Source organism: Sitophilus oryzae, unplaced genomic scaffold, assembly GCF_002938485.1.
Source record: "Sitophilus oryzae breed Bouriz unplaced genomic scaffold, Soryzae_2.0 scaffold_179_pilon_pilon, whole genome shotgun sequence".
Classification (NCBI taxonomy): Eukaryota; Metazoa; Arthropoda; class Insecta; order Coleoptera; family Curculionidae; genus Sitophilus; species Sitophilus oryzae.
In genome coordinates this window covers 5979342-5992261 of record NW_022146501.1, presented here as the reverse complement: position 1 = coordinate 5992261, position 12920 = coordinate 5979342, and the positions used below count along the sequence as shown (strand labels likewise).

At 31.9% G+C, this 12920-nt stretch overlaps 1 protein-coding gene across 13 annotated transcripts in view; it reads left to right on the top strand.

Moving 5' to 3' along the window:
* Nucleotides 1–12920, top strand: part of LOC115882749 — a 46130-nt gene that overhangs the window by 31045 nt on the left and 2165 nt on the right. For 7 of the 13 annotated variants that reach the window (XM_030900977.1, XM_030900975.1, XM_030900989.1 and 4 more), the window contains 6 exons: nt 2761–2838; nt 4153–4227; nt 4958–5029; nt 7053–7172; nt 10806–10960; nt 12499–12610. In XM_030900977.1, the coding sequence (XP_030756837.1) occupies nt 2761–2838; nt 4153–4227; nt 4958–5029; nt 7053–7172; nt 10806–10960; nt 12499–12610 (612 nt within the window). Of the gene's footprint in view, nt 1–60; nt 283–341; nt 621–2760; nt 2839–4152; nt 4228–4957; nt 5030–6104; nt 6306–6470; nt 6641–7052; nt 7173–10805; nt 10961–12498; nt 12611–12920 lie in introns of those variants that run through there. The other 6 variants (XM_030900976.1, XM_030900981.1, XM_030900987.1 and 3 more) reach the window with 5 other exon arrangements.

Sequence of the window (12920 nt, the reverse complement as noted above, 5' to 3'; positions counted from 1 at the left end):
CATATCGAATATTGCTGATGTAGCATCGATTTTTTAAAACTTCGATAAACATGGTCCAACACTAGTTGGCAACTGTCAATCTCGGATCTCAGCTGTTTAGGAAAAAATTGTTTTTGTTTTGTTCTCGCTTACGCGTTTCGGTCTTCTATGATTTTGTTGAATTATTATGGCCATTATTGTGTTTTGTGTGTACACAAACCTGTTTTAGTTTATTGTGAACTCTTGGTACTTTAGTGGACTTACAGACAGCCACTTGTAGCCGGTAAGTTGTTACCTATATAGGTAATTTATTTGTATTTTTTTTAAGAGAATTTATATTAATATTATCGCTTTATTTCCAGATAAATCCTGATAAGAGCTAACTATGCCCGCAATACCTTGTACTATACCGACCTGTTGGAAAAGTGGTAGTACCAAACATCGCTTTCCTAACCCAACAAAATACAGGGAGATTTTTAACAAATGGATTATTCTGTGCGGAAATAAACGATTGATAAATGAACTGACACCAGAAAATGTTTATCGATCATACAGAGTCTGTTCGCTTCATTTTTTGCCTGAGGATTTTGGTCCTAATAACAGACTAAAAAGTGGAGTACTACCTTCTTTAAATTTACCAGGTATAATAGTATATTATTTATTTATTTTGCATTACCTTAAGCCATTTTGTACATGATCTACTGGTATAGACAATTTCAACAGTCTGTTGCATTGTCTACCTGAAGGTACAAAAGCAACACAAACAGTTATTAAAGTCTGTAAATGTAAAGGAATCATCGGGATATAATAAATGAAAGTGAATTAAGTAGTTTGCTACAAATGGCAGAAGAAAGCACCAGAATACTTGGAGAAAAAAATGATGGGGACGGTAAATCTCAATGAGATTTCTCAATGAACATTTGTTTATGATAAATAATGATCTCAATATTGAAAACTGAAGATATTGGAGCCAAAAACAAAGGACATAGAAAATTAACGTTTGAACTTTTGTAATTGTTTATAATTTTTATTAAATACATTTTCTTCTGAAAAAATCTGTTTTTTTAATTATTCTCTTTTGTTTACAGTGTATTTTTGTAACTTTTCATATAGAATGTAATTTACGATCTTTTTGACAGATCTGTATAAAAAAATCATGTTAGGAAATTTGTCATTTGGGACATAATTTGTGATTAATTTCTCACAGCTGAGTTCCCAGATTGATAAATGCCAATATTGGGCTATGTTTATCGAAGTTTTAAAAAATCGTTGTTTTTTCAGTTGGACCCTATGCAACAACGGTAATATCTTTCCAGCCTCCTTTCACAAATTAAAAAATATTGACTAAAATGTTTATACCTAATACAGACTACAAATGATTTTTTTAATTGCGTTTTAAAAAAGGTTGATTTAAAAAAAAATGACATGTTATGCGACAACTACCATGACGGCAAATTTAAAAAATCCCCTTTACCCTTGTAACATACATACCGATTTGGTCATTTTAGAAGTGTGGTCTGGATTTTAACGTGTAAGACAGTGATGTAGGCAGCTTAATCGAAAATCAAATGTATTAAAAAGGGATATAGTTGGGTTGGTACATTTCTTCTATGCGGTATTGCCGGATTTTGCATCAAAAGTTCAAACCGCACAAGTAGGCGTTTATGGAAAACGTTGCATCTAGGGTTGGAACCTGATTTTTCACAATAAGTTTCTCATTTTACTACAGATGTAATAGATTATATTAAGCTTAGGTTTATCATCTTCATTTAAGTAGTATACATGAAAGTTTTTAAAATATGTTTATTTTTTTTCTACACAAATTTTTGCTACAAACGTAAAAATCGGCAACACTGTATGCCGCTTTTGATTTTGTCTCTCTGTCTTTTAACCGGTAATTTATATTATTCTCTGTCTTACACGTTAAAATCCAGACCACACTTCTAAAATGACCAAATCGGTATATGTAATGCTCAATACATACAACAAATGTACAACGTAAAAGAGATTTCGTGGTACAAAACCTGTCCGAGATGTAACTGGCGATACCGTCTCCGTTAGTCAACCTGTCCGAGATTTAGTTTAGCTCTGCGCCGCTGTGCGCTGATTGTCGTTTACAGCGCAGCGGATAAAGAATACTATACCGTAGTTCTGCTTTCAGTCGACAGAGCGGGTGGTTGTCGGAGACACTGTTGCCAGAATTACAGATTAATCCGTATATTTACGGATTTTGTGTATAGTACGTTAATAATACGGATTTTCTGTCATTAAAAAAAGATCGCTGTTATTTGTTTATTCATATGTGTAAAATATTATGGTAAATGTCAATAGTCGTCATTTCCAAGGCAACTAAACAATATTTTTCGATCATACGAAATATTCAGTACCTATAAAAGACTTTCTCTTTTTGTTGTTTATTCTATGTTCAACACGAGTAAATTTTCAATACATAAACGCGGATTTTTCATTCAAAGAAATTTTCGACAAACGTATTACACATGTTGCACATTTTAATATGGCGACACTGTCACTTTCAGTTGTACACCGTCTTCGACATGCCTTCGCTGGCCGAATTAGAGAAAATGAGTGTTTTATGCGCTGGCTGCAGAACAAGGAGAGGCTCCACCGTACCTAAGGAGAAATCAAATTAGCCTTGTCACGAATTTGCCTATTAGTATTTTCGGAATTAAAAAATAATATTTTTTTTCGCTAATATTACATAATTATTTTAACTGTTCATCATACGCTATTTAATATATTGACATTAATACTTTTTTCCAGATCAAATTAGAAATACAGTGTTCGAGATATCAGATACATCTAATTCCGATGGTAATTTTAAAAATGCATTAGTCTGTGGTGAGTAATATTTCAGTTTCAAATTGATATACATAGGGATCTTTGAATAAAAAGATTAAGGATGGAGTATAATGCTATCCATATATTCATGAATGGTAGACGGAGGTAGAGTCCTAGGGTGGGGATCCTTGGCAGTTCCCTTTGACGGTTCATTTGACACATTTGATTTTATTTGAAATTTTGTGAATTTCTCAGTCTTTACTGAGCTTATTTTATGTTATTTATTATTTATTCTACTTTGAGTTATTTATTATTTATTCTACTATTCTTTTTTTCATCTACTGATAGTTGTTTAAAGGTAGTAAATCTAGAAGGAAATTGTAGAAGAACTTAAATTAACAGTGACACTATTGCGATTTATCGACAAAAACTGCAAAATAGTTGGTTGTGTGGCGTGCGGTAGATCTCGGTCAAAAATCGAGGGAAATAATGGAATAACTTTTCGCTAGTAAGTGACTATAATATTATAAATATAAGTCTTTTTCGATAAATCGTAATAGTGTCACTTGTCACTGTTAATTTAAGTTCTGCTACAATTTCTAGATTTACTAAATCTAAACAACTGCCGGTTGTATAATAAATAGTGATGTGCAGGTTGGAACGTGCCTCAAGGAACGTGCTCATGTTCCGGGAACGTTCCTCTAAGGTCAGGAAAGTGACTGAAATTCGGGAAAGTTGTATTTTGATGCGAGTTGGAATATTTCTCGGAACATTCCCCATTTTTCGGGAACTTTTCTTAAATTTAGGGAAAGTAATCAAAACATTGGAAAAGTTGTGAACAGGCCTTGACAACAGCAACTTGATTTATTATTAGATTTATGAGAATAATAAAAATTATTTTTAATAAAAAAATTTATTATATTTATTTTGAAAGTTATATTTTCTTAACTTTACCACTTTTCTGCCTTTGGGGAATATTTCCGGGAACCTTCCCGGAAAGTTTCCAATTTTTCATAACATTAAACATTTTTTCCATTCCCATCACTATCCCGATTTGGGGAACGTTCCCAGGAACATTCCCTCAAAATAAGATTCCCGGAATATCCCCATCTCTAATAATAAATAATAAATAACATAAAATAAGCCCAGTAAAGACTGACAAATCCACAAAATTTCAAATCACATTCAAATGTGTCAAGTGAATCGTCGTCAAACAGAACTGTCTAGGACCCTACCCTAGGGCCTTTTGTCCGTCTATGATTAAATGGATAGCATTATACTCCTTCCTTTATCTTTTTATTCAAAGGCTACTATTCAGGGACACCCTGTAGTACCACTATACATCAAGTTTATAATTTTTTTTTTTATATAAAGAAGAAAACATAAATGAGATAGTTGAAGATGAAGAAATGCCAGAAATTAAAATTGAACCAATATTTCTCACAGATGGTAAGTATGCATATACAGAGCGTTCTTTAAATAAGTGAAAAGCATTTTTAATTCTTGGTATATTTTGCCACCTGAAACATGCATTATGAATTTATTTAAAAAAAAATGTTGAAAGTTTGGGAACTTTTTATTTTTTTAGATTAATGATAAATCTTTCTTCGAAAAAAATATAATTAAATAGTTTCTGTTGAATTTTTGACACAAAAAACATTTCAAATCTATTATTTCAGTCTAATAACTATTAATTTAGTCAACATGTTTAATTTATGTCAATGATGACAGGTATTGATAAATCCGATTCCAAATATCTCGAGAATCATCGTAGCGTTTTTTTTTTCAAGAGACTTTTTTTAAGTAAAATACATCGTAAATGTGTATTTTTTTACTCAGTAGTTTTATACAGATGCGAACGAAACGTTATTACTAAGTTATTCTATAAGTAGCAGTCATATTGACATCAAAATTAAATTTCTCATATCAAAAAAACCCCAAACACCAGTTTTCATCCAAATAGATGTTAGTTCAGAAATTATTTGGAAAAAATCGAAATAAAAATGAAACTTTTACATACTGTATCTTCGAAACTAAGCATTTTAGGACATACATTTATAAGAACTTTTTTACTTATTTTTATCTGCATAATATGCTCTGCTGATGTTTCCCGAATACAATTGGGACTACCCTGTATAATGATTTTCTAGAATTTTTTTTTATTTTTTATATTTATCAGAATTCTCGGACGTCCTGAGTGAAACTTCAAATATTGCTATGAAACTAGAAATTGATCCTGTTGCATCAAGCGGTAAGTAAAAGTTGTTTAGTAAAAAAATTTTATCAGTGACTTCAAACAGTGAAGTAAAATAAAATAAGAATAAAAAAAAATAAGGAATTTTTATTTGTAATCATTCAAATAAGATAAAATAAATGAGTCAAGCCAATGAAAGACAACAACCTATTATATAAATACAGTGAATTTAGAGTAGGTATAAGTCAAGTCATTTTTGTAGACTTAAATCGTCAATTTTGCACTCTATTTTGCTTTACTGCTAAATATAAAAATTTTATTATTGCAATCGTAATTAAAGATTCAGAAATTTCTTTGTTAAAATCTAACATCTGAGTATCGATAGTCGATACCCACCATCGATAATTATCGATAGTCGGTCCTTTGACTATCGATTATTATCGATAGTGTTCGATAGTCATAATAATTAGTGTGTTTACCAGTTTTTAGGTTATTTTTTAAATAAATTATGTTTTGTGGGAGATCATTGACGTAAAAAACTAACCCAGACTCTTTAAATAACATTTTTATATTAAATCACCGCCTGCAAATGAAATGGACACATCACACATCACATATGTTTTTTTTATATTTTGATTTATATTTATTATTGTTTATCACATATAAATTAAATTGCAAAATGCAAAGCAAAAATGCCAGATTAGATCCAAAAATCCGTTGGCCGTAAGCTTAAAGTTGACGTTTGACGTTAAAGTTGACACTGTTGACAGTGTTGACACGACATTTGATAATTTTGACAATAATGACATATTTCGGATTGACTAACTGCTCCGAAAACTCGTTTAAAAAAAGATTCTTATTTATTTTCAGCCTATGTTAAAGAACTGATTGGTTGTGATAAAAAAAATTAAACCTGAATGTCTTTTCTTTATTGAAAGTGGTAAATAGTTTTCGATAATTATGTCTTTATTACTAAAGACATAATTACCGAAAACTATCGATGGTGAGAAATATAATATCGATAGTTTTCGATAGTATAAACTATAAATAAATATCGATAGGCTATCGATAGTTCTCGACCACTACTCGTAATTACATTCCTAATCCTAACCTAAAAATATGAATATCATATTATGAACGAGCGGAAAAGTAAATTAAAATTATTCTTTGTGGTGTGTTTGTGATATTTTGTGACTTTATTATTTTGTGACTATATTCGTTTGACAATTTTGTTGATAATGGGCGTTGGTTACTGCTGTGTTCCCGGCTGTTTAAGCAATACGGAGGCTGATATGGGTCTTAGCTTCTTTTCATTTCCATTGGATCCAAAAAGGTGCATAAATATTTTTTATCCACACAATAAGGAATGTTTCCTCTAGAATTTTAGACAATCTAGTAAGATTTTTTAGAAATTTTAATGTTTTTGGCAGACTCATGCATGCAATCATCTCATCAATACAATCATCTGTTAAATAATGAAAACTATTTTAATAAATAGATGTTCTGAGTGGGTTAAGAATTGCAACAGGCAGGATTTTAAAGCAAAATCACCTGTAGACTTGCATAGAGGGTATAGAGTTTGTGGAAGACACTTTCAACCTACCATGTTTGCGGGAATGTCTCAAAGCCGTTTAAAGAAATTTGCTGTCCCAACTTTATTTATGTCAGGTATGTAGGTTCATAAGCATTGTTATTCGTTTTACTTGTTATGGACGATTTTTTCAAATCATCAGTTGCTTGTTTATCTGCACAATCGCATCTTTTTAATGACTTAATCCTTTTCTAAAAAGACTTTCTAAAAAATCTTTTTCTATTTCGGAATACAGGTCATTTTGAAAAAGGCTTAAATTTTAAGTCTTAAGGCATGTGCAGAGTCGTTCTTACATCAAATAGAACAAGAAGTTAAATGATAACGAACTGTTATTGTATTTGTTATTATATTTTGACTGTATGAACGTAACTATGTTCTTCTCTTATATCCAACATTCTTATTATACTTGACTGTTTGAACTCACCTTCATTTATTCTTTTTAATGTTTTTTTTTGTCTATCAAATATATTATTATTCTATTTGTCGCAGATGAGCAAAGTTCTACTTCAAATAGAGATTTAGGAGATGTTTCTCGCAGCATCACTCAGTTACCAGTACCACCGTTGATCATGATACCTAAACCTGATGCACAAACAACAACAGATAACTGTAAGTAAATCAAGTTCATTAAGGCTGTATTCCGTTGCAAAACCAGGCGAACCAGACCGGTAAAGAGCGGTTCCTGAAAAACATCGGTTTGATATGGAACGGTTTGGTAAAATACTGGAAACGTAAAATATTGACGTTTTCTAAATTTCAATACCTCTATTATAAAATTTATCTTTTATGCATTTTTAATGTACCTATTCTCTGCTTTTACGTTTGCTTCTTCTTTTCAATCGACTAATATTGAAAAGTACTCGTTAGACAGCTCAAGTGAAGATTTGCAGGTCCAATATTAAAACAGATCAATAATAAATAAACAAATCTAATCAATATTTATATTTTTATAGCTTACAAAACATTCACTATTACTTGTTGTCTTGTTTTTCATGTTTTCTTTAAATGCTTCTGACTTTAAGAAACAATGGCTGCATGATAAGTTCAAATGGTCCTAAAAAATCATTCTATTTAGTTAATGAAATTTATTTACCTTTACTGCCTACCTCCATTGCTTTTGGATGTAAATACAAAATATTATTACAAATTTTAGAAATTAAATGAGAATTTCACTCGAACTTCCAATATTTGATTGATTTCTGTCACATAAATGAGATTGATTGGCAAACAAAACCAGAAAAACCAGACTTCTCGCGCTGTTTAGTTTGGTGACTGTTAGAACCGAATTTTTCAGGAACCCTGTTCCATAATAAGAAAACTTTCAGGAAACCGATTGAAACGGAACATAAAACCATAAGCAACGGAATATACCCTAAATTGAAATCGTTGCCTGCTCTAACTACTTTCGACAAACTTGAATTATGCTTCATTTCAGAAAATACATTTTATCTGATGCTTTATTACTTTGATGATTTTTGAAGTGAAACTTCTTTACGGGCACTGGAAGTAACAATTCAAGGCCGTGACACATGAGCTAGCGAGACGACACGCGAGACTTTACGGCTTAAAAATACGTAGTGACGCGACGTGTTTTATTTTACGCATACAAAACTATTTGTTAAGCCGCGTCCAAGCTATTCGAACAAAATGTTCGCGAACATATATAGTTAAACAGATACTAAGTGAAAATTGTGAGATAGGTAGATTTATAAATAATAAAGCCAACAAGTACAGCTAGCCTAGGCCTATTAAGGAGCGCGGAGCGCCGAACGGCTAGCTTGTACGCCAGAGCGTGCGTCTGCCTATGCTAGAGCGCGCGCGTTCTTTTCCGACGGGTGTCGGTAAATCAAAAGGGAGCGAACGGCGTGCATTTCGGCGGACATTGTAGCGGACACTTGGAAGGGTCTCATTTAATTTCGGGCGTCCATCTGTGATTTTTATTTTTTACCGAGTATTCGACAATGGAAGACGCAGTTATTGACTGGGACCGTGAAAAACATTTACAACTAGTTTGTTTACACAAAGAAAAGCTTTTATAATTTTAATTTTATTGTGGGTTGAGTGTGAATAGCTATGTAGCTAGACTTCGTCCATATAATTTCATTTTTGTTAATAAAGACCTTTATGATTATTTTTATTAAACACCGGAATTATGGGATTTTGAAATTAAAAATTACTACTTAATAGGAAGTTTGACACCGGAAATGAAATTTTACCATTGCATTTTTAGAAATAAATATACCGGGTGTTTCTGAAAAGTGTCCACTTCTATAACTTTAATTTTTTAGATAAAAAACGAGATTTGGTATGTTAGTATAGGTCATAAATCGGGATTGATCGACGTTTTTATTTATTTCGCTACCTATTTCACCGGAAATGACAACAACTTTTGATTTAAATGGTATATGATAGAAAATGACATTCTAAATAGAATGATATGTTATATATCAACTTTTGACATTTTCAATTAAAAAATGGCCATAAATAAACGTAACGACAATTTTACTCCAAATACCAAGTATGTGGTACCAAATTATTCGTAAAAAATGCTTTTTCCAAATATGCTGAGCCAGCCTCGTCCCATTTGAAAAATTTTAGTTATCATTAAAAATACGATTTGGGCATCTTTTAAGCGGCCCTGAAAGGATACGAAAAAAAATTACACGATCAAATATATGTTTCCAAAGTTCTTTGATTGTAAATTAATGGTTTTAACTCAGTCTTAGTATGTGGTACCAAATTATTCGTAAAAATGCTTTTTCCAAATATGCTGAGCCAGTCTCGTACCATTTGAAAAATTTGAGTTATCATTAAAAATACGATTTGGGCATCTTTTAAGCGGCCATGAAAGGATACGAAAAAAAATTACACGATCAAATATATGTTTCCAAAGTTCTTTGATTGTAAATTAATGGTTTTAACTCAGTCTTAGTATGTGGTACCAAATTATTCGTAAAAAATGCTTTTTCCAAATATGCTGAGCCAGTCTCGTACCATTTGAAAAATTTGAGTTATCATTAAAAATACGATTTGGGCATCTTTTAAGCGGCCATGAAAGGATACGAAAAAAAATTACACGATCAAATATATGTTTCCAAAGTTCTTTGATTGTAAATTAATGGTTTTAACTCAGTCTTAGTATGTGGTACCAAATTATTCGTAAAAAATGCTTTTTCCAAATATGCTAAGCCAGCCTCGTACCATTTGAAAAATTTTAGTTATCATTAAAAATACGATTTGGGCGTCTTTTAAGCGGCCATGAAAGGATACGAAAAAAAAATTACACCATCAAATATATGTTTCCAAAGTTCTTTGATTGCAAATTAATAGTTTTAACTCAGTCTTGGCACTCTAGACTGAAATTTAAAATGCTATTTTTATTTAATTGGAATTGTCTAAAATTGACGTATGGTATGTCATTCTATTCAGAATGTCATTTTCTATCAAATAAAGTAAAAAAGTACTTAGGATACAATCTAAAAATACAAAGTTGTAGTCATTTCCGGCGAAACCGGAAGCGACCGAAGGAAGAAGAATACCGAAGGAGAATACGTCAATCAATCCCGATTTATGTCATATACTAACAAACCAAATTTCGTTGTATTATCTGAAAAAATGAAAAAGTAAGCCCCTTTTGAGAAACACCTGGTAGAATCGGCTGAAAATAAATACAGGTCTTAAAAATACACTATAACGAATAATCTACCAAAAGACCCCTGTAACCCTCCGCCTGCTAAATATTGATTTTTCCACGACAAAAGTTCTTAAACTGTTTGATTTATTTAATAAAATGCTTGCACTTGAAATCCGGGCACTTGAAAAAACAGCGACTACCTAAACGCATACTGGATCTATAGGGTAAACTGGTTGTCGCATTCTTCCCCGCACCTGAGTCCTCCGGACCGATGTGATGGGCTGTGCCGTCGTTTACAACCTGCTGCTACGAGTATATAGTGTGAATTATATATGTTCGCGAACGTTTTGTTCGAGTAGCTTGGACGCGGCTTTACACTTAAAAAAAACAATATTTTACGCTTAAAAAACTATTTGTTACACATAAAATACTATTTTTTACGCGTAAATATATTCTTTTGATTTATTACTTTTTCAATATTTCAAACTACATTTTTTCAAACATTTCCTTCAAATTAATAGCTTAAGAAGTTTTACTTCAAATATGCGTACGTAGTGCACACGCAATTTTTTTATAGATCTTTTTATCATTGTTATTTGTTTTTCTAGTACAATCTCAAAAATGTTGTTTGCCTTACTGCAATAGTAACTCCTCAATTGGACCCAAAGTAGATATGTTTCCGTTTCCTAAAGATCCAGCTTTGAAGAAAAAATGGCTGGATAATCTATTTGACAAACCTCTTGAAGTTAATAGTTCTTCCAAGGTGAGTTCTATAATCATACGGTTGTAGGCATTGAATGAAAAGCTAAGGATAGTCTCAAGTACAGGGTGTGCCATTTTTGTGTGTTTATGGGGTTTCTCGTTTATGAGTAGTGATACAAAGATGCGGTTTTTACATTACTTTGCTACTTTTTAATGAATCTAAAGATGCTACGTACAGATTTGCCCTAGCCCTTTAGGTTCCTGACATACAGGGCGAATTAGGATATTTCGCATTTGCGACCCCTTCGTAAGTTGGTCGTAATAAACTACCTTCACAGTGTCAGTAATCTATACTAATATATAAAATCAAGTGACTGACTCACTGATTAATCACGATCCTGCTCAAATCACTCAACGTAAGAAGCTCAATATTGGCATACAGGTTGATTCTAGGGTGTAGAGGTTCGATAAGAAGGGATTTTTAGAAGTTCCAGTTCCAAGGGGGTGAAACCACCCCTCAAATATTACAATATTTTTATTTAAAAAAAGGTTAAGTTTCCGAAAAAACGCTTTAACGCGTATATTTTATTTCGTTTTTTACATATTTTAAGGTTTTTTTAAAATGTATACAGGGTGTTTCGAAAAATCTGCTCATTGATTAATCACAATCCTGGTTAAAGCGCTTGACGTAAAAAGCTGATTTTTGGAAAACGGATTGACTTTAGGGTGTAGAGGTTCGATAAGAAGAGATTTTTCGAAACTCGAATTCTAAGGGGGTGAAACCGCCCCTCAAATATTCGAATATTTTTTATTTAAAAAGCGGTGAGTTTTTCGGAAAAACTCTTAAACACGTATATTTTATTTTGTTGTTTTACATATTTAAAGATTTTTTAAAAATTTATACAGGGTGTTTCATAAAACATGACCATTGAGTAATCTCGATTCTGCTTAAATGCTTGACGTTTAAAGCTGATTTTTGGCAAACGGATTGGCTGTGGTGTGTAGAGGTTCGATAAGGAGGGGTTTCTCGAAACTCAAATTCCAAGAGGGTGAAAACGCCCCTCAAATATTACAATATTTGTTATTTAAAAAACGGTTAGTGTTTCGGGAAAACGCTTGGACACGCATAATTTATTTTGTTTTTTACATATTTTGAAATTTTTTAAAAAATCATACAGGGTGTTCCAAAAAGATGGTTAATTGATTAACCACGATTCTGCTTAAACTGCTTGACGTAAAAAGCTTATTTTTGGCAAACGGATTTTTTGAAAGTCAAATTCCAACGAGATGAAACTACCTCTCAAATATCACCAAGTTATTTAATAATATCGCCATATTGTTTTTTCTCATGCTGACATAAATGTGAGAAAATTTTATCCAGTTTGTATGTTAATGTTAATTCTTGCTTTGCTTTATCATCACCATTACAAATGATCAATTCCACGCGAACGAAGTCGCGGGTCCAGCTAGTTGTTAATAATATAATCCTTCATTGGTCTTTTTATTATTTAGTGAATTTATGCACATTTGGACAAATTCACTTATTTTTGTGAAAGCATACCACAATCCTACAAATAATAAGAAAATGTTTTGTTGTAGGTTTGCCTACTTCATTTTGGAGCACCAGATGTGGAATGGGTTACCAAGCACTTGATATCGAGATCCACTGGCAAATTGTTGTCTACTTCTACTGAAACACGATTAGTCCAAGGTTGGTTTTATTTAAAGTCTGTGTAAGAACTATTTATTAATTTGACAGAAAAAAGTGATCCGTATTTTTATTTCTCTCTAACAGTCTCCTTTGGGAATATTGTTTATTGATATTTTTTTTTTCAATTGGCCAATTACTTGACAAGTAAATGACAAAATCACAGTCTTGTTCACTCACATACACTCTTATTTGATATAGGAAGTGTCCGTCATCTTGGCTTTTATGTTTTTTGTGATTACATTTTTCGACAAAAAAGGAATTGAATTCTCCACAACTTTTGCATTAGTAATTTAAAAGACGGTAATTTTGT